The following is a 25,724-nucleotide window of genomic DNA, read 5'->3' on the forward strand; positions in this document are numbered from 1 at the left end:
CGTCTTTTTTATGTCTTAAATAATAGATCGCCAACACACGTCTTCGTCGTCAATGACGTAACAATAGACGGTCACGTAGATTATTACCTTTTATATTACAACGATAACTTTAAAATGTCTGCTAACGCTATAAGTTTTGTTTACTAATCAAGGACAACAAGGTGTTTCTTAATTATTTATTTATTTGCACCTATAGGCCGTACATTGGATTGGATAGTTTAACATTGAATCAATTTAGATAGATAAGTACATACCTAATACGAAACTCTACCGTTTGTTTAGTATGAGCAGTGAGAAATAATAAAAAACACACACAATCCTATTGCCCCTACCAATGTTTATAAAATAGAACTGGTTTGAGATAACACACCGTGTCATACAAAGTTAAAACTATTGTACCTATATACCTAGAGGTAATTTAAGTTATGCTTAGGCAATAACGTACCTAATGTTTACGACCGTTTTAGCGGTAAGTTATCGTATTCATACACATAAGTACTTCTAAGTCTTATTTATTTTTAGTGGTTGCCTACTAAGATTAACTTTTCTAAAGATCGTATAAAATTACATTTATGTAAATTATTTTTTTATTTGAACCGAATAGAATCACTACAGAATATAAATTGGATCAATGATGCTGTCACGATAAAAAGGTCATTAATTGGTTCGAGTTTAATGGCGAGTATTACACGAACATTCACGACTATCAAAAGCAGGTGGTAGGGGATTGCGATTATAATAATTTTAGGAATGAATCAGTAACGAAATTTATAATGACTTTTAAATACAAAAGGCTCTAACAGATGTTTTTAGTAGACTCTACTCTAGAGACATTTCTGTTTAACAATGCATAAGGTAAAAAAAAAAACAGGTAGTGTATCTCTGGTTCGATCTCGGGTTCGACTACCGTGTCGGGCAAAATAATAAAATTATAAAGTACAAGTAGTCTGTTTGTCACTCGACAACCTCATCTATCTTCCAGCGAGAATCCCATAAAAACAGATTCAACAAATCCGATTTTTTGTCTATTTGAACTGTGCTGCGACAAACTTATATTTGCAGTTGAGCGTTCTACCGCCACGTACACATTTGTATGAGAGCAACTGTTCTTCAACGGCAAACTTAAGTTTGTAATATGTTTTTTTGCTTATAACTCAGCTTTTAGATGGCGTATCAAGATAAAACATAGCTTACTATATTGTCCAGACTTAAAAACTATCTACTAAAGAAAGTTTCATTCAAATCCGTTCCGTAGTTCCGGAGATTTGTTATTAGATTCACCTTTTTTTGCAGATATTCACTCCAATAGTGTTGTTGAACACCCCACCAAGAAAAAATCTTCAATGTACAGACACACCTTTTCTGCTGTTTTATTATACGTATATAAAGGGTTAGATATACAAAGATGAATAGATAAGGGGAGTACATAAAAGCATTTTATAGTCCGCACGTGTTAATTGTAGGGAGCCTTTAGCTAAGGGGTAAAAACAAGACCCTATTTTTTACTTTTCGTTCTAACCTAATTCTAAAGATTTAAAGTACTACCACTAAAAGAAAAGAAGACAAAGACGATGTCTAATTTGTGTAATTAAAAATATTCAATTTAATTAGTGGAGTGGAGAGACTAATATATTAATTTTTCAAGTAGGTACATAGGCATTATGACTAACGTTAGTACTAGTTAAGTCACGTGTTGTGCCCTGTTATTTCGTTCCGTCCCGCCCGCGCCATTCACCCCGTTGCCATGACAACGGTAATTGTTTATTTCCTTAGAATTAAAATGCTTTCGTAGCATTATATTTTATCGGCTGTGAATCTTGCAAAAATATTTTTACAATCAATAAATACGAAATGGAAAGAAATATTAATACCAAAGTATAAAAATTTGAGAAAATAGTGAATTGTTTAGTGATTCGAAAGTGTACATTGTGTTAAACTGGCTTTTGTTATTATTTACATTGTCAATTGTTTTTCCTTTTATAATAATGATAATTAATTAAATATTTTTATTGTTTACCGGTCAATAACGTTAATTATCTTCCAAAAAATAAATCTTTTCTTATAAAGATGTGTAAAAAGTTGACCCCAATGAATTTAATTGACCCAGTGACCCCATTGAGTAGTGAAGTGCCTGCATCGAAACACATCGAAAGTAGGGATGTGACGCGTCGTTTCGATAAAAGTAATTAATTTTAAACGATCGATAAAGTAACATAGTGATGGTGTGTTTACGGACAAAACGTGAAAACATGAACTATTTACAATTCCAAGTTATGAAGAAATTGAGTCGAATACCAATATTTTCTTTCGTGCAGTAAGTATCGTTTTGAAACTATAACGTTTTACAAATTTGATAATTTTTGTAAACTTTATAACGAATCCGATAACTACAGATCGCGGTATCCATCTCCATTTTGGTATAATTTTTTTCAGAAGCTCGTATGAAAATCGAAAAGTCTAACTAAAATCAAAATGGGTGAAGCTCTAAGTAAGTTGATGTCAGCCAGCGGCGTCCAAGCGTCGCAGGGTTCGGTTCTTGATCGAGTCATATCGCAGCCGAGTAGCGAGGACCATACAGTGCTTTATAAACTTGCTGATTATAAAAAAGGTAAGACTATTGTCAATACTCATAGTAGGTACCTACCTACTAAATGTGTAAAAAAGTTATCATTAAAAATAGTATCTGATTAAATTCACGCAACGTTCTAAATAATACGTAAAGAAACTCTAAAACGAATTCCTATTTTACTACACGACATATATATGCACTTAAACACTACAATTTATTTCAATAAATAACAAATTTGTCTATTTGGCGGGTGAAAATATCGCTCGCCAAAAAGACAAATTTGGTTTAGGTGTCGACGTCTTTTTCATAATAGATTTATTAATTAGAATTACTATTTGCCTTTACCAGGCGGTCTCCTTTTGGAGACTTATACAAAAGGTGGAATGATGGCCGCAGAAAAGCTAATTCGGGAAGAGTTCGCAGCGTATATGTATGCAGGAGGCAGAGGTAGAGTTATCAATAGAGCAGAATACCTCCGGTGGAAGTTCAGGGATCAAGAACAGGTAAAAAATTACGAAATAAATGGGAAAATGTTCTAATAACCAACCAACTTTTATCTAAAACACTAACCAAACAGTTTATTTTGAACTCAAAAATATGCTGTACCTAACTAATGTGATGTCCCTGTTGTTTCTTAATCGGCCGCCCGCCTGACGTAAACGCTCCTTTGGAATACCTAACTGTTGATTTGAATAAGGCGTTTTTCTTAGGTGGTGTTGCCAATAGAAGCGTCGCTATCTCCCCACGATCCTCTTGCGAAGTGGGAGGACCACACCGCCTGCTGGCAGATGTGCTACAGAGGTGCTTTGGGAGAATCATTGCTACACGTACTCATTATTTGTGATACTAAGGTAACTCTCAATTGCTTTTTGTAAATAGAATTACGGCAAATGCGGTTTAGGAGTTAATTTTCTTTAAGGGAACGTTCATATCTGACGGAAGATGCGTCGAGCGTAACTTAATTTGTATGGGCTTCGCACCGTCGCATCAGTGGTTGAGTGTGAACGGTCGTGTGTTTTTCTATACATTTGTCTGTTCTGGTGTTGCGAGACCGATAACACGCGATGTATGTTCCGTCAGATATGAACCTTCCCTTAATTATTACGATTTTCAGATTCATACAAGGCTAGCGAGAACGTTGGTCAAATGTTTCCCAAAATTGTCCCTGGATGTCGTCGAAGGTGAAGAATATTTAGGTAATTACGAACTCTTATAATCTCAGTTTGAGCGTATCCTTTAATCATATTGTACCTAATATGTACCTACTGCGTTAATTGACAGGCGCCAGTTCTTTGCACTTGGCTATTGCATACAGCAATAACGAGCTGGTACAAGACCTGGTAGAAGCAGGAGCTGATGTCATGCAGAGGGCTATAGGTAAGTTCACCTTTAGCCGTGTATGACCACTTCACAGCGCAGTCATTGAGTCTGTATATGATAATTATTCTCTCTACATCCAGGCAGTTTCTTTCTGCCTCGAGATCAGCAACGTGTGCCTCCAGCCAGACAGACCAATTACGAAGGTCTAGCGTACCTAGGCGAGTACCCCCTTGCCTGGGCAGCCTGCTGTGCCAACGAGGCGGTGTACAACTTGCTATGTGACTCCGGGGCTGACCCCGACGCGCAGGACTCCTTCGGCAATATGATCTTGCATATGGTTGTCGTTTGTGATAAATTGGTAAGAAAACTAACACTATAACTAAGACTTATTCATTTGGTAAAGTGCCCAAAAGTTGAGTTATTGATTAAGTATAACTTATTGTTCATATTCGATGAGTAGGTAGACTTTTATCACGTCAATCCATTTGTGACGTATTTACTGCCTACCTGCTACTTAATCTATGTTTATATCTCATGTAAACGAATTATCAAAAATGCATTTTTTATTCGAGCTTTTAATCGTTTCAATTACCTCATCCTCAACATTGTACATATTCCTACCATTAATAAAATTGTAATGTCTTTATTTCTTAGGATATGTTCGGCTACGCTCTGCGTCACCCGAAAGTGCCAGCAAGTAACGGTCGTATGAACTTGGCTGGTTTCACGCCCTTAACCCTTGCTTGCCAGCTGGGCCGAGCGTCTGTCTTCAGGGAGATGTTGGAACTCTCCGCCAAAGAGTTCTGGCGCTATTCAAACATCACCTGCTCGGCTTATCCACTGAATGCCCTGGATACCTTGTTACCTGATGGGAGAACTAGTGAGTTTGCTACTGAAGTATTAGTTCAGTAACGGTCTTCAAGGCAAGCAGATAGAATTAACAGAATTGTTAAAAATAATAAGACGATACTTTCATAATTCAATGATGTGTATTTTGTTCACGGAATGTTTCTTTTATAGATTGGAATTCAGCGTTGTTTATAATTCTGAACGGTACAAAACAAGAACATTTGAACATGTTGGACGGTGGTATCATTCAGCGGTTGCTTGAAGAGAAATGGAAGACCTTTGCCAGAGTAAGTACCTACCTTTAATTAGTTAAAATATAATTGATTATATTATACTTTTCAGTTCTATTTGCAGGATTCAATGCAATTTACATTGGGGTCCAAAATACGTTTTAATGCCGTTCTCAAGGTTGATATTACTTCTATTCTTCTGTTTATTTTCAGAACAAGTTTCTCAAACGCCTCCTCATCTTGATGCTGCATCTATTGCTGCTGTCCTTGTCTGTCTATCTTCGTCACAGCAGTGCAGAGGCCGACGCGCATCCAGATTGGGGCCTTGAAATCAACGACGCGAGAAGTGGACTCCGTTTGGCCAGCGAATTGGGGACTATTGCCAGTACAATGTGCTATATCATATTGCAGCAAGGTGATGAGATCAAGAATCAAGGCTTGGTTGCGTATTTTAAGCAGTTGGTAAGCACACACTATTCTTTTGAAGTATCGAAATTAGCGACAAATGGAAGAATAGAAGTCCTGATATAAGTAGGATCTCTTACATCATTATCGTCGTTCAATAATAGGCTGCAGGTACACTTATACAAACGTATTTTTCTTACAGATTCATGAACCAGCCAAGTTCATATTCTTGACATCGAACATCCTCCTCTTGGCGTGCATACCAGCACGTTTGATGCGACAAACCATGTTGGAAGAAGCACTACTCATATTTATGCTGCCGGGCTTTTGGTTCCTGCTTATGTTTTTCGCTGGGTAGGTACCTACGCCATAAACTTTCTGTAAATTGATAATTATGAAATATGTACACAATATATGTAGGTATTTACATAATATTGTTTTATATTGTAGCGCAGTAAAGCTAACGGGTCCTTTCGTGACAATGATCTACAGTATGATCACAGGTGACATGTTCACCTTTGGCATCATTTATTCCATCGTGCTATTCGGATTCTCGCAGTCATTCTACTTCCTTTACAAAGGTAAGTATTACAATAAACGATATTGTAATAGTTCTTGCAGTTATCAAGGAATAAGAAATGATACAATTATGTTTTTGACAGGTTTCCCAAACGTTCAGTCGACATTATTTTCTAGTTACCCTAGTACGTGGATGGCATTATTCCAGATCACTCTTGGAGATTACAGCGTGAGTTGTTATCTTATCCATTTTGTGTAACCTCAAATAATTAAATAGATTAGTGAACTACCTATATTGGAAACAAACTTAAGGCCCCACTTTTAATAGCTATATAGCTACAAAGTTTTTCGACCTTTTGTTATTTTTAAAGACAACTCCCGCATTAATAATCGCTCTTGTGTCGCGGGGACTTTTACAAACATATAAACAACGAACACAAAGTACAATAATACCCGAAACTATGATTTTTGGATCGCACAAATAATTGTCCCGTGTGGGAAACGAACCCACGACCTCCCGACGCATTGGTAGAGGCCTAAATACTTTCAAGCAGTCTTTCCTTCTCACCCCCTATCAATTAAATTGCAGTGTCCATTGACTCGTTGTTATATTTCAGTACACAGACCTCAGTATGACGACGTACCCAAACTTATCCAAGACCGTGTTCGCGGTGTTCATGGTGTTCGTACCCATCCTACTGCTGAACATGTTGATCGCTATGATGGGTAATACTTACGCACATGTCATCGAACAGTCGGAGAAGGAATGGGTGAAACAGGTGAGATGCATCCACAAATGCTTGGAACTATGTAAAACTATGTAGACTTACTTAGTTACATAAAAGATATTTGTACCTATTATCTCTGTGAAAGTTACTTCATTAGGTAAGTATTTAGGTACCTAATGTTCAGTATGTAGGTGTGTGTGTACCCAAGTGTCCAAACTGGGGTCTACCCGACAAGTCTTAATGACTTGTCCCGTCACGGGGCAAAACAATAGTGTCATTTACCTATGTCATCACGGGAGAACTAATAGATACCTACTAGTGGAATAGACTCTAAAATCTCTTTCCCTACATATTTTTTTTTCAATTCCCAGTGGGCGAAAATAGTGGTATCTCTAGAACGGTCCGTGGCTCAGGAAGACGCTCACAAGTACTTGCAGGAGTACTCCATAGGTCTGGGACCTTCCGACGACCCTCGGTACGAGGTGCGAGCCGTCATGGTCATCAAGAGCAAGGCCAAGACTAGGGCCAAGCAGAGGAAGGGCGCGCTCACTAATTGGAAGGTAAGAAATAGCATTCCGTTTGGTTATAAGGATGAAACGGGTTATTGTAGAGTTAAGCTTTTGCCAGAGGATTAAATTTCTTCCAGTACAGAACGGGGCCTATAATGTGGCGCGAGAGGTCTTAGACATTTAATGATGAAGATTGGTTTAAGTTAGGGGAGTTACAAACCACACTTCACTGCAATAAATATCTCTCTTTATCTAAATCATGATGAAGAGCGTCTTATAGGTTTCTAAGCCCTAGGCTCCAGCTAATGCCGTTAATTTCGTTGTGTAATTGTAGCGTGTAGGTCGAGTGACAATAGCGGAGCTTCGACGGCGCGGGATCAGCGGCGAGGAGCTGCGCCGGTTGATGTGGGGCCGCGTGTCCATCTCGACACCCACCAAACAACCGTAAGAACCTACCAGCTATCTAATATAAATATCATCATACATAGGTGCTTTGCGAACGTGCATTTATTTACCTCAGACCTTGTCCAGAAAGGGTATTAGACTGCTTGACATTTCGGCGCAGGTAACGGTCGAGTCTCAAGCTTTCGTACAGCAAATAATAGCTATCTTATTAATTTTACTAGACGTCGAGGGGGTGCAGCGCCGCCGCCAGATTGCGTGACGGGAACAGACATGAGCCACGGGTCCATGGCGATGGGTCAGGGGGCGCTGACGGGCGGGGTGGGCGAAGGCGTGGGCCCCGCGCTGTCTTCAGCCCTTAACGTCATGGCGTTCACGGAACTCGAGCTCAATCCTGGTAGGTTACAGTATAAAAATGTAGAAGTGTGTAGAACGGAACAATAGATACTATGAAATTCCTAAGTATTTAGTAGAGATGTTGGGCATTACTAAGTATAACGAGTCCCTTCAAGTTCCAATTAATAACAAATTAGATGTAACCGCTACAAGACTCCAATACAAATCCAATACGAGAGCTAAAAATCTCGAAGTTACCATATTTGTATTTCTTCAGGTCTTGCCCAGCAACACACACCAGATTTGCTCGTCAACGGGAAATCAGCACCATCAGTCCAAACGTCAGTGACGCCGCTTCAACCTTCACTAACAACGCCGAATCAACTGAACATCCCAACAACTGTCTCTCCTTACCCGTCTAAAACTAGTTTAGAGACTAAAGTGGGAACTACAGGCCCTGTGATGACAATGGGGGCTGGTCAAACCATGCCTGCATCGATGCAAATGGGTGGGACTGCAATACCTTCGGGAGTTGGGCCTGCAATGGGAGTTGGGCCTTCTATGGGTGTTAGGCCGGCAATGGGTGTTAGTCCCATGGCACCTATGGGCGTCAGTCCAATGGCACCTATGGGTGTCAGTCCGATGATACCTATGGGAGTAAGTCCAATGACACCTATGGCCGTTGGTCCAGGCGTAGGAACTACATTGCCGATGGGAGTTCCTTCAACAATGCCCATGGGTGTTGGTCAAACTATGCCCATGGGCGTAGGTCAAACTCTACCAATGGGTGTTAGCCCCACGATTCCTATGGGAGTGAGTCCTACAATTTCAATGGGTGTTGGTCAGACTGTTCCTATGGGTGTGGGTCCAACCGTACCTATGGGTGTAAGCCCTATGGGAGTGGGTCCTATGTTACAAATGGGTGTAGGGTCTACGCTGCCCATGGCTGCCGGTCCTGGAGTACCGATGAGCATCGTCCCGGGGATGCAAGGACAATACATGATACAGACCAATCAACAGATGATTGAGATACAGATTCAAAGACCCGGTAAGTAACTTAGAACAGAAAACCTAGAGGAAAACCCTGTAAATAGCCATGTTAAAAGAACCTTTACATAATAAGATACGTACGTAAAACGTTCATAATATGAGTAACAAAATATGTTATTCATTAATTAAATATTTTCAACCTAAAACCTCTACCTACGTTAATAGCCCTGAACTCAGAAACATTTAAAAAATGGCGCCAAATTAAATTATTTTATTTTTCAGTTATACCCGATGAAGTGTTCCGCGACTTCCTATTTGAGCTGATCGTACTAGCAGCCACTCCTGAACCTGACGCAGCACAGCTTAGGACCTTGGCTGAAGGAGCCGCCGACCTTGATAATGTGCCTGAAATCGACATCAGCGTCGCCGTGAGTATATAGCTACATTTGTTAAGTTCATTGACCCCTTGCGGCACTAGTGTTCGACCGTATATGTTTATAAATAATCTATGGTTTTACCAGCGAAACAAAATTTGCCTAAGATTTAAAACATAGGTCTGCACTTCTTTTTTTGTTTACCGCATTTTAAGGTTTATATTTAGTTTGTTAGAGGTCATTAAAATAATAGGTACCCTACATACCCATTCTTCAGAGATTAAGTTTTTTTCTTGTGACTTAAATTCGTCGCAGTTTCGAATTCTTAACATTATTTTCTGTTAGTGCTATTTGGTTAGTCTACTACGGAAAAATAAATAAGTACAAACCTACCTAACTCCATGAGTCTAATAATAAAGTTTAATTTGAATAAAGGCTGCGGCAAAATCGGCTCGTCGTGTGGTAGCCGGCGCTGTGTCAGGGTTATTTGGCGTGGCGGCCGACGCCCCCGCGCCCGAGGCCGCCTGGCGACGAGACCGCAACGAGAACAGCGACAGCGATCCTATATCCGGTTTGTTTTACCGCCAAATACGTATTGTCAAATTTATTGATCAATATCTTAAAGCTGAATGCTAGCAGTTCAAACTTGGTTCAAACCTAAATGAAAATCAATTTTCAAGCATATTTGACATCATTTTTGTAGTAAATAATGTAAATTCGTAATTTGTAATAAATTCGGAAGCCAATAATTACTGACGATTATACGTGCCAAAATGAACGAGTTTGTGCGGTTCAAATTTACTTCAAGCTTCAAATGACTGATGTCAAACTTTTTGAGACTATCTACTTCTCAAATATGATGATCAACTGATGTCAAAATTAACTGCTTCAAACACATTTGAAATTAGTTGTTTGAATAGCTAACGAATTTATTTGACCATCCAATTTTATTGTTTAGAGTCGGTATTACTGGGCCGCGCCTCGCGTGCAAGGAGAGCTCGTTCTGCTTCAAAACGAGCAGCGCCGCCTCCACCACATCTATACGTACCAGCCAGGTAAATTAACTTACACATTTAAAAACAAATAACGATAATAATTATTTATACAAACTTTATAAGTTTATTATACCTACCAGTTAGTTTAATAGACATGATTTTAGAGATATTTCAAAAGGCACCTGTTGTTTAATTCACAGATCTATGTACTTGGTGGCATCTGAGAGTAGTGCTGTGGAAAGCGATGCGCCCTGGGAGGAACAGCCTAGCTCAGGAAACAATTCGTGAGTAAAATAAACACACCTATTGTTGGTAATCGTATTTATTTACATTAGTTGAAATAACTAAGTTAGTTAGTTTAAATACCTAGTTAATGTAGGTAGGAAGTTAATTCTACAAAAATAATATGAATTTGAGGATGAATACCTCAAATAAGCAAGTATCTCAAATCGAATATTAAATCTATTTATATATTTCTGTTAAATCGGTGAATTCAGTCAAATTGTTCTTCAATCCTTCAATTAAAACTTTATTGATCAATAATTCCGCATGACATCTTTGTTCAGAGTTCATTCTCTTTAGCTTACAAGCCACATTAGAACCAATTGCATCAAACTCCTTGTCATGCACACTGCTGTCAAAAATGGTATTATTTACATTGGCAATCACTCGGTTTTTCTGAGACCTTTCAGCATCAGGCTGGCTTGTGACTTCAATACGTTTTTCTCTATATGTTTCTAAAACGTCGATACTGTCTGACTCAATCTCTTGAATTTCTGCAATCTCTTCAGTTTCTGACTCTTCACAACACTGGCTGACCTCTTCCTTGAAAAAAAAATATAAATACTTATTTATTGACTATATAAGTAAAATCTTACTTAGTAATAATATCCGATAAACACTTACATCAAATTTTGTAATATCTAAATCAACTTCCATAAAACCTTTTGTTTTCATTGATTCGCATTCTTCATCAATTTTTCTGCCAAGAAAACTTAATGCATAATATTTCCAGTTTTTTGGAGTATATTCGTATGTAATTTCACCACCTGGACCTGTAGTCTTTGATGACAAATGTTTGCGCAAATCTTTTCTGTATGATGATCTTAATGCATTGATTTTCCTCCGTACGGTATATCGAGTAGCAGCTTTGTTCCATTTCTTCATAACTTTGACCAAAACGTCCGTTGCGACGCCCCTTCGATATTTGTTTGAGTAATCAGAGTGGTTTACATTCCATAACACTGGGTGTTGTTCATATGTTTTTATAAATTGTAGTTCAAAGGCGTGTGTTTCTTCAGATAAACTGTTGCTGGCGTCTGAATCATTTTCATTCATGTTGCTTAAAAATCTACTTTGTTGATATTCAATAAGTTTTGCCAATTTTGCTTGACGTGTACAACAATAATGCCTGACGTGATTACTTGACGAAAGCTTTTGTCATTATTTGACATATGTACGCCTACATAGGGTTGCCAGATTTAATAAAAAACATATTGTGGTAGAATGAATTTGAATTAATAATTTCTCAGGGCTAAAGGTGGGAAGAAAGACGACGTAGCCCGTATAAGAGATGCGAGGCCATTATGTATCATGCACGCAACTAGAACACCCGGACCCAGTCAGGTGGAACATTCTATGTTGGTAGTCGGTAAGTTCCCCCAACAATAACTATAACTAGGTACCTACCTACTCTGTTTTTGAGTGAATTTTGATCTAATGGTGAACATTTTCATAATAACTAGGTTCTGGTAGCGGTGTTGATGTAAACAGCGCTGCCCCGGCCGCCATATCAGCACATAGTAAACACGCGAAACGACGTCCAAAAACTGCTCGGACACGGAGAAATAGGTAAGTGTAAATCCTTCCTACCGGGATTTCTATTGCGAGAATTTATTATCTGCCATTATTATCTAATGGTGGATAAAGTATTTTCAATGAGATGCATTGCAGTTCGGTAAAGGGGGTAAGAGTGCCAAATCGCATCCAAGCAGAGCTATTTAACCATAAAACGACCACGTTTATACCTAATATGGATAGCACGTTTCCAGCACAGGCAAAGAACGCCATAAAAACAAATTAATTTCTACAAAAGAAAAGTATATTAAGTTTCAAGAATCGAATCCAGAACATCTATTTCCAACTATCTCATACCTACAATACCAACTGGTTCTCAAGTGTCGATTGATTCCATTTATAAGATCGGTATGTAATTAACATTCAATATTTACATCCATTCATACCTATTTCAGAGTGTCTCCAACTCCTGTGGTAGACGCGGGGAGTCCTCTGCAGCCATGGGCGACAGCACCGCTCTCTCGACTATCAAAACTTATCAGGTCTTCTAGTGCTTCGACAGCCTCTCTCAATTCACACACGTCGGTCGACGACTCTGACCAGTCAACGCCGCAAAGATATTGATCAATAACTGTACGAGTCTTTTATGAAATTATTTGTCTTAATGAACACTCAAGTGAAAATTAGGAATCAATTATATTAGATGAAGAAGCTAATAAGTAAATGGAATTTAGAAAGCATTATCTAGGGTGATAGTTCATAAAGTATAGAGGAAACCCAGGAAAAGGAAAGCTATACAATTATTCATGTTTATATAACCTATCTACGTTACGTCTTAACAACTTCCCTGTCCCCATACCTGCAACACATTTTGTGATAGCCCAACGTCCACTGCTTTTATATTCGGATTTGATAAATAACATTCATTCATATATACTCTATAATATAATTTTCACTCGTTATTTGATGTAAATATACCTTATTTCGGTTTTTTTTATGCTCACATATGACTCACTAGCTGACCCGCGCAACTTCGCTTGCGTCACATAAGAGAGAATGGAACAAAATTTTCCCCGTTTTTGTAACATTTTGTATTGCTACTCTGCTCCTCTGGTCATAGCGTGATGATATATAGCCTATAGCCTTCCTCGATAAATGGACTATCTAACACTGAAAGAATTTTTCAAATCGGACCAGTAGTTCCTGAGATTAGCGCGTTCAAACTAACAAACAAACTCTTCAGCTTTATAATATTAGTATAGATGGGCGCCGTACGAAAATTTATTTTTACCACGTTCAATAAGTCATATGTGTGCACCATGGAAGAGTGCAAAATGTGTGCAAAAGCATTTTGTTTAGACTGTTACAATGAGAAGCACTGTTGATTTACGAATATTTTTATTTTGTTTTGGATTCTTACTATAAATCCTTTCTTTCGTATTTGAGTTTTCTTTATTGTATAGTTTTCTACTGCTTAACAGAAAACTTCCTGGCAAAAATCACGAAATTTTCTTTTATTTCCTTGATGAGTAGAGGTTTTGCCACACGTCTACGACTAATTTAAAAAAATATAGCGCTGCGTTCATATCATAAAATCTGCCCAAAATTGCATAGGGAAATGAGTCACATGTAACTCGTGAACTTATTCTAATACGCTCTCGTAAGTCACTGGACAGGGAAGTTGTTAAGTGTCCTACACTGCCATTGAATTATAAAAGTAGATACCACCAAATTGGACACCATTTTAAAACTAACAATCGTGTTCTTGTGTGAAATGATTTGAAGCAAAGTTAGCCACATGAAAGCAGTGTTATGAGAAGCAAATTAATTCTAACTATAGGTATAAAATAATGTTTAAATATTTTAAGTGATAACTGAGTACAAATAAGATTTGACTTCATAAAATATTATTCACATCACTGGAACTTGTGTGGCGAAATAAAACAACAGATAGATTTCATATTTAATTTATTATATCGCCCCTATTTCGCCGCTGTGAAAACTAATATTGCAATCAAATAACTCATGAAATGTTATTATTATGTAACATAATACATATTAAATTAAAATAATTTTGAGTAACGGATTTTTTAATTATCGAATCGGTGTTAAGAAGAAATTCACATGATAGTCGTACATAAATAACAATGGGGTAAATAAAAGATTTTTATAATCGATTAATTGACAACACATTGCAGATGTTAACAGTCTAATGTTCTTCCTACGGCAAAAAACAGGGGTAATATTTGCAAACTATTAATTTAATTATTTTTCATGCAACTTGATTTGTTAATTATACGCTTGTGGCCTGCTAAGACGCGAAATTTACAACAATTAACACCTACAATGTGCGTTTAATGGATTGAATAAATACATAAAATACGGTATAATTACACACTAAACATTGTATGCCACGCGTAATCTCCTATAAAACCTATATTCTCTATTGTAACATACTCCTACTTTGTACTCTTCTTTGATATAGTTACCTACAATAATCGACGATTATTATCTGCGTAATATTTTGCTACACAAGTACTTTTTCATCATTGGGTTACCCTCAGAACGTACAACCTACTGACTGTATTGGTTCCTTTTTACGCAATAATTTTGTTTTAGGATAAAATCCAGCAAGACCTGAGATAAAACATTTTTTAATCTATATTCTAGCAAAAAAAATAGTAGCGGTAGTCATAATAATATATCAGTTCAAAAGTTTCACTTTAGCACATTATCTCAGATTTTCCTGAACACGGTACATATTCATGTTATCTGCCAATATAAGTTACTGAACCGTTTCGTGATTTGTCCGTATGAGAGTAACCATCATATTTCTGTATAATATGACTTACCAAAATTAGTAATACCACCTTTATCTCAGCATTCGTCTCGAGTCGCCATTATCCAATAATATTTGTATTTTTGTGTCTGTTCAATGATATAAACGAGTGGGCAGTACTTCTTCCACCTTTAACAAGATCGACAACAAATGAGGGCAGTGATGCAATAATTGTAAGATGAAAGGCACATAACATGTACACAAAAGATAGAATCAACATAGTCATAGAGGTACAATCAAAATCATCATTTTAGCTGTCGCCCTGGTAGATATTCTGGGCTCGGCTAAATCATACAGCATACACACATGTAGTAATACAACAATGTTAAAAAAAATACAGTGCAAGACAAGAATATAAAGAAATATGGAAATGTTACAGCAAGTAACACAAAAATTCTAAAACATCATCTAAATATTAAACATGTTGCGGCCATTTTGTGGTGGTGTTTTGCTTGTCTGTGGTTAGACAATGTGACGTCATATCTCTGGATATGCGATTCTGTGAAAAGCACATATAAAATATGCAAACATTTGAATAAGGAATAAGATATAATAGTGCATCATGAGATCAGATGGTAGAAGTCACAGTTATGAATAACAACCTAATTAAATAGGACGTAAAATAATTAAAAATCCTAATTCATATTACGGACGGCTGTATAACATTGCTGTATTTGACGTGTGAACAACAGATATTATTTCAGTTACTAGTTCATGGTTCAGTCTCAAAGTTATATCACTTTGAAATGAACGACAAACTCGTTAACATTGAATGAATTGAACAAACGACGCCAAATACAAATGATCATAAAGAAAGTATTATAACGGAAATCCTATTACAACTAAACATCTTACGAGTAAACATGGAAAATAAAATCACGACATATGACATCAACAGACACAGAAATATGTACCTCCATATATGTATAATATTTTATATGTATGAAAATAGTCATCTACATGATCATATTATTAATTATAGGGTCACTTACCTCCGGGGACTGTGGACAGAAACCATCATTATAAATAAAATGAACACACAATGAATCAATATACACTTTATATGCTTAAAAATAATACAAGTCTGGGGCCGGAACCCACTGAACCGCCTCGAGCGTCACCGCGTCGAGTTACTCAACAGTGCCAAGGGAATGTACATATCGTTACATTACCTTCATCTCGTGTATTTCTCATATAAACTAACACCTAGGTAATCGGTGCCACGACCGTACATTACTGATTATCACCAAATTACAACCTAATGAGCCGTCAAGAGAGATGTGGCGCCAAATTATATCCTAACTTATGCTAAACAAAGTTCATGTCGTGAATCGGGAGTATTTTAGTAGCATTATTTTCTACCGCAATAATTTTTCCAGAGACAAAAGCTAAAATCTCCCAATGCACGTGATAATATTACACAATTTAAAAGACAGTATGTGTGTCAACTAATCATTCAGCACAGTGCATTTACCTCGGATCCTCGCGGCGTCGAAGTCCGCTTTTGTTTCATTTCTCTCTCTATAGCTCCGTGGTAGGTCGGATCATTCTGTTACATCTTTAAAGGCAGTGTGGCTTCCTAACTTACACCTGGACAAACTGGCATGTCAATGATCAATATTGGCACAGGAACAATCATAACATTTCAATATACACAGCATGATATTATAACAGAGTGAAAATAATAAACCACACAGCCGTACGTAAATTTAAATATCGTTTTGTAAAAATAATCTCATCATATATACGCTTAGTTGACAATATTTCAGTGTTAGTTACCCACAAGAAATAAATAAATGATATGTGACTATGTCCTGTGTTCGGGATTGCGTGAATTTAGATGTGAGTCGACGTCTGTATCGTGCAAATGGATCTATTCAATAATACATTTGTATTTACATTCATAAATAACAATCAAAAAGTTAAAATATAATCAGATCATAGACATCTGCAGTTCTGAATAAGCTACTAGTATATGCAAGTGTGGGAGCGATGCCACTCATATCTAAATCCGCGAGCATTAACTGTATCTATGTGAGCGTTTGCGGGCCATTATTTCTATTAACAGATGAAGGAGGGCTGAAGTATTTTTCAAGATTCTTATCTATTTCGTTATCGTCTAAAACGAGGAATTGACACGACGGCTGCTCGCTTGTCCCGCCGTGGGTGCTCTGTAATCACACAAACAAACGAACATGGCAACAAATGGTACAACTAAATAGTAGAAATGCGCTCTCGAGCTGTCAACCCCGGAACTGGCCTACATCTGCAACACTACACACACTAAATATTTGCTCTTCAAACATCTCAGTTAACTACTAGACACATCCATTGTATAGCATCAATATTTTATATATAGATTTAACATGAACTATAAATGTATATCATGCAAACTGAAAGAGAATAATATCATAAATTAAGACATGCATTTTAACAATATATTTGTGATATATAACTGAAAATGCCTGTAAAATAAAGATAAAATTGCAGTGTAAAAATTATAAAACCAATCACCCATAATAATATACAAAATATTATATCATAACATGCTGGAACATAATTTGTAGGAAAAATAGCATTGATAGGGTCAGATAACTGAAGTAAAAATATCAACATAATCAAAAAGATTTCGTAAATTTCCTTTTTCATGGCCTAATGCCATGAACTATGTTAATTACATATTGGTTTCACATAATATTGTTATACAGTATATCATGTATTTTAATTATTTTACACACCTAGAATATCTACAACTATGTATAAATATTATAGTCACATAAGTTAAATTTCAAATAGACAAATTAAACAGGAATAACACAATAGCGTGTTTTATTTGTATAGATGTAGCATTGTTATAAGATTACAAATCGTGTAGTAGTGTGTTAGTGATTAAGGTCCCAAAATATTTTCGTTAGAGGTAGTAAATGTTGAAGTTTTGCTGGAGGGTTGTGTAGTGATCGGTTCCATACAAAAGCAGATTTAAATCGAGTAATAAATATTAATGCGTACATAGTAACACGGTATTTCTGATGCAAGTTTAACATCATTAAAATACAATAACAGTTTCATTTTTACACACAAATACGTCCTTCTCATCACACAATATCAATTTAGCATACATAAAAAGCGTCTAATACAGCGTAACCTACGAATCGGACTCGTGGCCCGAGACATTCGGTCGTTTATACACAGTTCCACAGTTTAAAACGAAGCGTCTAAGTTATGATCGACCAACATATTCTTCAGGGAACACAGAATATATCGTCCTTAATTTATGAGGCACTACAAAACACAAATCGCTTCGCCCCAAACTAAGACCGAAGGAAATCGGTCACGCACACGTGCATTATAAATATCTACAGGAAATTCATCGCACATGTGCGCGAACGCGTCGGCAAGTTTGGCACGCGTAGTGTGGAGCGAAGCGGCGCATAGTCTATCGAGTCGAGTGGGAAACGTGAGGCTCGGAGAGAGGCTAAAGAGAGCGGTACTCACAGCTTACTGGTGGTGGTGGTCCTGCGAGGGCGCGGCGTAGCCGGGGTAGGGCTGGTAGGCGGGGTACACGCCGGGCGCGTACACCCCGTACTGCGCGTACTGCCCCGCCACGCCGCCCGCGCCGCCGCCCGGCGCCGCCGAGCCGCCCGGCGTCGTGGCGCCCGGCGCCGTCGTGCCGCCGCTCGCGCCGCCCGACTGCTGCTGCGAGGGGGACCCGAACTGTTACACGGTTCGATGGCGCGAGAGCGTCGCGCGACGGGACCGCACTCACCTTCTGTTTGATCTGCGCCTCGATGGCCTCGGCCTCCTTGAGCTTGCCGAGGTTGCGGTAGTACTCGGCCCACTGCGCGCTGTAGTCGTGCGCGGCGGGAGCGGCAGGAGCCGCGCCGCCCGCGCCCGCGCCCGGCGCCGACGTGGCCGGGCCCGCGTTGCTGGCGCCGCCGCCCGGCGCTGCGCGGACACATAACACATACGCTATACCACGCGGAATCGTAGAACTATTTATATGGGTACTAATGTGACAAATTAAACAAATTAATAATAACGAATGAAATAGTACTAACCGTCCATTCCCGCTTGCTGCTGTTGTTGCTTGGCCTGCTGCTCGATGGCCTCCGCCTCGCGCATCAGTCCCATAGACCGATAGTAATCGATCCACTGCTGAGAGTAGTCCGGCTGACCCGTCGCTGGATTGATCTGCACTTGTTGCTACATCACGAAACAAAATAAAATTTAATTTGTTAGACATTCTTTGAATTATTCAGTAATCTGAACTTGATGAAAAAAAGTAAAGTGAATCAAATAACGACTACTTGTATTACAGTATTATTGTGTAAGGTATTTGCTTTACCTGTGGTTGCTGCTGGGCGGGCTGATGCCAGTGCGGGTTGTAGCCCCAGGCGGGCGGGCCGCCGGCTCCACCGCCGCCGTAGTACTCGCCGCCACCGTTACCGTTGCCGTTTCCGCCGTTCCCGTTGCCATTGCCGCCGTTGCCGTCTTGTATGAAGTTCACCGGCTGGACAGAGAAAGTTATTTTCAGTATAAAACTCAAATTACCGCTGAGACGACACTGCAAAAGATAGAAATTGCTTGAAGACATTACGACGTCAAGCAAATAGAGTGAGATAGACATACCACGCCAACTTTCTCCATGATGATTCTCTTGCAGTGCTCGACGGCTTCAGGGTGTCCTCTGATGTAGAAGGTGCGGTTGTTCCGGTCCGAGCCCTGCGCGCGCCGGTCCAGCTCGCAGTGGGCGCCCGATGCCGCGTTTATCTGCTTTATTACTTCACCACCTAAACGTATGGTTATATTAGTGTCAGGATGAGTTTTTATATTGGACTTACTAAACTTTAAACCGTTTACTGTTCGCATGAACATGCTTCTGTACAACAATGGACAGCAAATCAGAAGTTATCACAAAATTATCGTTCGAAATTATATGAAACGGGTAAATATCAATGCAATTTACCTTCTATAGTACGAAAATAGATAAGGAATTTTGGTCGAAGTCATTATAGTGTTCCCGATATTTAGTATATATGTTACTGTAAAAGCCCGAACTGTGGCAAATCCTAAGATTTTCCGGTAAAACCTAAGATTTACCAACTCTCAATGGTAAAAGTCCGAACAATTCTTTTATTTCGAACTTTTACTTATATTCACTTGATGATGTCGAGATGTCGCCGGAGCCCCGCTTCGCGGGGCTCCTCCTACTGGGTGGTTAAAAAAAAATCAACCACCGTTCGGGCTTTTACAGTAACATATATATCGCAAACATTGCGAAAATGGAGTCACTACATTTTTTACTGACTAGTTAACAATACTGGAGTCACTCGTAAGCAAGGGGTAGTTTACCTCTGCCGATGATGAGGCCACACTTGTGGTTGGAGAGCGTGAAGGTGACCCGTATGTCGGGCGAGTCCTGCCACTGCGCGTAGTCGGCGCCGCGCTCCCCGTTCCGCGCCGCGCCGCGCCCGCGACCCGACCGCACCTCCTGCTCGCGCCGCTACACCACAATATTACCATTACTTACGACGCTATACCATTTCATATTCACGAGTGATCGGATGCTCATATATCATTTTACAGGAGACTACATAGTGTTTTTATAATGATAACTATTCAAATTTTGTATATATCGAATTATCGACGCAGTACTCACGTTGACACTGGAGATGAGATCCTCAATCATTTGTCTCGCTTGTTCAACTTGGTGTGGCTTGCCTTGAAGGTAACATCTACGACAAAAATGTTTCAAATTAAATGTTGTTTACACACTTAACTTTAGTATTCACAAATTATCTGATATAATAATATGTGAAAAAAATTGTTGTATATATGTATGGTACTGTACCTTTTGTCCCCGGGTCCGTCGTCTCTCTCCTGATGGAATTGCACTCTGGCGCCGGTCTCGGCTTGAATCTTCTTGATCATATCGCCACCGCGACCTATCACAATGCCCACGGCTACTTTGGGCACTAATACCTGTTAATAAATACAATACTATGTTAGATATGGTATGGACATCAACCACTATACGTAAGTGATTATACACGTGGCAGTTTCTTTTTCTGTGTTCAAAGAAACTTTGGTGAAATTTTATAACCAATGAAGGTAGACCTAAAATATCATAAAATGTTTTTAGTAGACTCATGACTTACCTCAGTGGAGTTGGTAGCGAGCCCATTGCCCTGATCCTGTGGAGGGTACCCATCGTCGTATTGTTGTCTCTGACCGCCACCCATGTCTTTGTCAGCCAGGAGCTCGTACACCAACTGCTTGGCGTGTTCAACCTTCGCCGGGTCACCAGATATACGCAGAGGCTTCTCCTGTTTGCAGTTTTTAATATTTCAGCATTTTTTTTCCCTTGTCAAGTAATTTTAATCAAGACAGACTTTGCCAGATATTCTATACATATCTCTAAGTTTAAATAAATTCATGCATTTTTTTATAAATAAAGTTATTTACAATGGAAAAATGTCTGAGATATTTTTTGCATAATTTATTTCTTCACTTATTGTTTGTCTAGCTGTCTTGTTATTTAACCTTAAAATAACATTAGTACTCTTTCATGTTGATTGAAAATAAAGAAATTTCTTTTGAAATATTATCTTAATTATAAAAGGCTTAACAACCGATAGACCACTTTGTCTTTCATTGTTGGATATGGATATTGACTGAAGAGTTTAGTTCAGTTATGAGACCGTAAATGTATACTTACATATTCAGTATTAGGCCCGTCCTGTATGACGATCATCTTGGCGCCAGACTGTTCTTGCAACTGTTTGATCGTCTTGCCATTCTTACCGATGATTAGACCCACTTTGGGACCAGGCAGCATTACTTCCTCCTGTTTTATATCAACGCATTTTATTAACGAAATATATATGTTACTGTAAAAGCCCGACCTGTGGTAAATCCTAAGATTTTCCGGTAAAACCTAAGATTTACCAACTCTCAATGATACATCTCTATGAGCCTTGTTTTCATTCATTTTCGCATAATTGAAGCAGGATTTGATAATTTTTTATTGGCAAATCCTAAACTAAGGATATGGCAATACATGTTACATAAACTGATAAGATAGTGGGAATCAAACTCATGACCTTGACTCTGCCACCGTAACTTATCGGCCACTAAACTACGAGTTGAAAACATTTGCACACAGTAAAAGTGCTTTATTGAATCTTATGTACATTTTTTCGCTGAACAATATAATTTTCGAATATCGCATTATTTTGCGAGGTTCATATGCGCTGTAAAGTAGACATCATGACTTAGACCATTAGGAACATGTTATAATGTCATTTTGTTGAGAGAACATTACTTTTTGTTATTACCCTGTTATCATATCTTATCTTAGGGGTGGTGGTAATAGCCGACTGACACTTATCTCTTTATACCTCTCTGGACATAGTTACTAGACACATTTACAGACCTCTACAACGTAAATGTTAATTTTAGTTTTAGTTTTACACAATGTTTAATGCCTAATATTTGCATGTCTTAATGACAAAATATGTGATACTGTATTATTTTGATAACCAACTTTTGTACCATATTTTCTGCGAATAAAAATAATTTTAATTTGAATGTAGACGCCTGTATTCTAGGTTACTGTAGCAGTTCGAATAGTAATGTTACCGTGATGGCCCCGCCGCCCCCTCCGCCGCCGCCACCGCGCGGCATCTGCGGCATGCCGCCGCCGCCACCGCCGCCGCCGTTGCCGCCGCCCCCGCCAGGACTGTCCTGGTGCTGCGGCGCGTTCTCCCGCCCGCGGTGGTTCACTATCTGGTTCACTAGCTCCCTACACAACACAAAACAACAATCGTATAAGTCCTATGATCTTGGCAATCGATTTTATATAAGCATTTCTTGATTTTTGTAATGTACTACACATAATGTGTAAACAGATTGAAAATGAACTTCAGTTTCCAACAGTTTATTGGGTGTTATTAATTGCTCGTAGTTGAATCAAAACCGGTTTTAAAAACAGCATTTTAATGTATAGTAAATATCAAAGTGGACATACTTAGCTCTCTGTATCGCTTCCCGCGAGCCGGTGAGTGTGCACAGCCTGTCGGGCTGGCCGCCGGAGTCCGGCGCCATCTGAATCTTACAACACGACTCCGCTTGAAGACGAGTGATCTGCTCGCCGCCACGGCCGATAACTGGGGACAAAACTTATTTATGTATCGTATTTCTTACTCTTCTATTATAATACCACTGGGCATAGGCCTCCACTTTTACTCGAAATCCTTAATCCAGTTGCTACTTCATTGGTTCTAGATACTTTTTAATTATTTTTGTTAAGTATGTGTTGAATAAAATTGTTCATTGTATAATGAGCTTCGAGTCCTTGAAGTCATACATATTAAAGTTAAGTTTTAATAACTACAAAAATACAAATGTACCTTTTCTAATTAGGCCTGAATCAGCAAACTAAATGGCAAAATAACATGGAACCAACATATACTATCTATGTTAATCAGTTATAAACACATCAGTAGGTCCCTAGAAAGACTAAAATGGTCGAGTAGCCTTGTGTATGAATGGCTGGTACTGTTTCATAGTATATTTAGTTCATGGTATTTCATATACTCACTGAGTCCAACCATCTTGTCGGGCACGCGGATGTACTCGTTGAGTGTCTGGTCGGGCATGAGGTTGGACGGGCCGCCGGGCGGGGGCGGCGCGCCTGCCCCTCCCACTGGCGCCGAGACGCGGGCGCCAGCTGCCACCGCTGCTGCTGATCCACTGATAAAGAAACCAAGTTTTTAGCATATTTTAGGTAATTTTTCATTGTGGCTCTGTCACATGTTCATGTCTAGTGTGTGTGGCAACTGAAGAGTAAACACTAAGTGCTCACTAGCTCTTCGGTTGCCACTTTGTATGGTGCATTTGACACCTACTCATAAATTGTTTTGATATATCTTGACTGTTCCTATTAACGATAACGATAACTTAATGTGAATAACCAGAATGAACTATGTAAATAATACAAAATTGTTAATCTGTAGCTGCAGTCATTTGACATTTACAGTACATTTATGTAAAAAAGAGGATTATTGTTATTACTGTTTTTATGGAACCCATTTGTACTAGATCTATATTCTTGTTTTCTTAAGCAGGTATAGGTGGTATTTGAAAAAATGCTTAATTTTAAGCATCTTTAGTAACAACAATAGTGAATTTTAAGTAGCTATCGGAAAGGTTTATATGTATGTATTGATACTCACCTCATTTGTTGTTGTTGATAACCTGTGTCCACTGAAGCCAACTTCTTTGCATTCGGTTCAGGACCGTCCTCCAAAGGCCTCTTACTGCCACCACCCTCAAGCTTAGCAGCAACCTGTTCAATGGCAACACTATACTAATGATTGCTCTAGTTTTAAAAACAAATTATAAGTCTACCATAAAGAAACCAAAAGATCTATCATAAAAGTACAGAGTATTTTTTTTTTAATTGCCATTTTTTATAACACAATGTAAATTATTATTTAGTATTAGAAGTTGTCTATGCTTGCCAAATCAGGTTTGTAATAAATTCTTATCTAGGTACTTAAAAAAATTACTATGAAAATGATAATTACTATGTGTATCTTTCTTATCAATATATTCAGTACTTGATACAAACCAAAGGGAGAACATATTATGACTGTTCAACTACTTCAAAATACTGTCTCAGGACAATACCAAAACAAGAAAATGTTGTACCAAATGTTCAACAAAACTTTGAAAGGTTCATAGTACACTAATGTTACAAAGTACAGTAATACTAATAAGCAACTCTCAGGGTGCCCTCATCTCATGGAAATAATGTTGTATTGAGAGAAAAGGCTGACCATTCAAATTAATTCTTGTTTCTTTTTCGAACTGTCACTAGCCAGGGCGCAATAAAACGCAATTAAGAAGTTAAGATGAAAAACAAACAGAAATATCAGAAATATTGATTTTATTTAACAAGTTATTGATGTTCTGCCACTAATTAACGGACTTTACGAGTTTCAATATTCTACAACGTGGTATTTTAGGATATTCGTATCGTGCAATTACTCGTTAGCATTTATAATGTGTGGCATCCTGTATAATTCGCGCCCAATGTGTTTCGTCATGAAGAACTAATGCGCTGTTTCAATTAGGCGTGTGTGCTTGCTAAAAATATCCGATTAACAAGGGCGCAAATAACAACAGTTCAATGCATGGTTGTTTTTTCTAACAACACTAAACAACACGAGAGAATTCGCAATCAATAAAGTAGGTTAGGTAAAAGTATCTTTCTGTCTTACCTACGATCCTTCATTGGAACATCAATAGTATGAACGAAAAAGGACAGGTTGGGTCGAAAATTTATGATAATTTCCATGTTGAAGGTATAAGCACAAAAATTTAACGGTAAATAACACGCAAATGTCAATAGACGCGATTTTTATAAAGAGAAGATACGCTTACCAATCTAGCACGTTCTAAAGCAGCCGCAAATCCCGCCGTTTGGCTATTGTTTTGAAGCGTAGCCATAGAAGAATAATCACTCATATTTGAACCCAATTTCACATTCAACCGCGTAATACCGCTGCCATTAAAAAGGATCAAAATGACCCAAAAACTTTATGAAAGGTTTCTCTCGCAACGCGAGTTCGTTGCGAGAAAGACGCGGACCATAGACAAAAGAGAAGATCTTTTAAATATCGCTTACCAATATTATTTTAATTTTTATTGAATTAAATAGCAACTTGAGGTCAACTAAGGCGCCTTAATTTAAGTCTGGAATAGTAAAAAATCTGATCAATTGAACATTATTCGTGCAAAAATCTTGAAAAAATGCAGTTCTATTTTTTTAAGTCAAATCTGGTTGTCTTTGGTTA

The 25,724-nt window shown here is 38.4% G+C and overlaps 3 protein-coding genes across 5 annotated transcripts; 1 reads left to right on the plus strand and 2 right to left on the minus strand.

Annotated features, from left to right (window-relative positions):
- The first annotated feature begins 2,455 nt into the window (after positions 1–2,455).
- On the plus strand, positions 2,456–13,983 carry iav (transient receptor potential cation channel subfamily V iav). The gene is made up of 24 exons (XM_076129494.1): positions 2,456–2,608; positions 2,918–3,072; positions 3,280–3,420; positions 3,684–3,765; positions 3,851–3,946; positions 4,030–4,247; positions 4,544–4,769; positions 4,910–5,025; positions 5,182–5,430; positions 5,576–5,727; positions 5,824–5,954; positions 6,036–6,121; positions 6,510–6,671; positions 6,992–7,180; positions 7,464–7,573; positions 7,756–7,928; positions 8,145–8,915; positions 9,140–9,285; positions 9,667–9,802; positions 10,190–10,286; positions 10,427–10,510; positions 11,759–11,877; positions 11,972–12,077; positions 12,479–13,983. The coding sequence occupies exons 1-24, from the start codon at positions 2,473–2,475 to the stop codon at positions 12,645–12,647; spliced, it is 4,050 nt and encodes a 1,349-aa protein (XP_075985609.1). The 5' UTR covers positions 2,456–2,472; the 3' UTR covers positions 12,648–13,983.
- Positions 10,596–11,795, minus strand: LOC142982869 (uncharacterized). The gene is made up of 2 exons (XM_076129575.1): positions 11,133–11,795; positions 10,596–11,051 (listed from the first exon to the last, which is right to left on the minus strand). The coding sequence occupies exons 1-2, from the start codon at positions 11,562–11,564 to the stop codon at positions 10,689–10,691; spliced, it is 795 nt and encodes a 264-aa protein (XP_075985690.1). The 5' UTR covers positions 11,565–11,795; the 3' UTR covers positions 10,596–10,688.
- A 1,922-nt stretch (positions 13,984–15,905) lies between the features above and the next one.
- On the minus strand, positions 15,906–25,530 carry Psi (P-element somatic inhibitor). Of its 3 annotated transcripts, none has more exons than XM_076129573.1 (16): positions 25,312–25,530; positions 24,099–24,211; positions 23,465–23,616; positions 22,892–23,030; positions 22,504–22,666; positions 21,581–21,709; positions 21,021–21,188; positions 20,714–20,844; positions 20,522–20,597; positions 20,215–20,353; positions 19,492–19,652; positions 19,208–19,372; positions 18,921–19,065; positions 18,629–18,807; positions 18,358–18,558; positions 15,906–17,033 (listed from the first exon to the last, which is right to left on the minus strand). In XM_076129573.1, exons 1-15 carry the CDS (start codon positions 25,393–25,395, stop codon positions 18,361–18,363), a joined length of 2,142 nt encoding a protein of 713 aa, XP_075985688.1. In that variant the 5' UTR covers positions 25,396–25,530; the 3' UTR covers positions 15,906–17,033; positions 18,358–18,360. The 3 variants fall into 3 exon arrangements, with proteins under 3 accessions (XP_075985688.1, XP_075985687.1, XP_075985686.1); XM_076129572.1 differs by having other exon boundaries at positions 18,358–18,555; positions 20,215–20,365; positions 25,312–25,529; XM_076129571.1 differs by having other exon boundaries at positions 20,215–20,365; positions 25,312–25,529.
- Between the last annotated feature and the right edge of the window lie 194 nt (positions 25,531–25,724).

Source organism: Anticarsia gemmatalis, chromosome 22, assembly GCF_050436995.1.
Source record: "Anticarsia gemmatalis isolate Benzon Research Colony breed Stoneville strain chromosome 22, ilAntGemm2 primary, whole genome shotgun sequence".
Lineage (NCBI taxonomy): Eukaryota > Metazoa > Arthropoda > Insecta > Lepidoptera > Erebidae > Anticarsia > Anticarsia gemmatalis.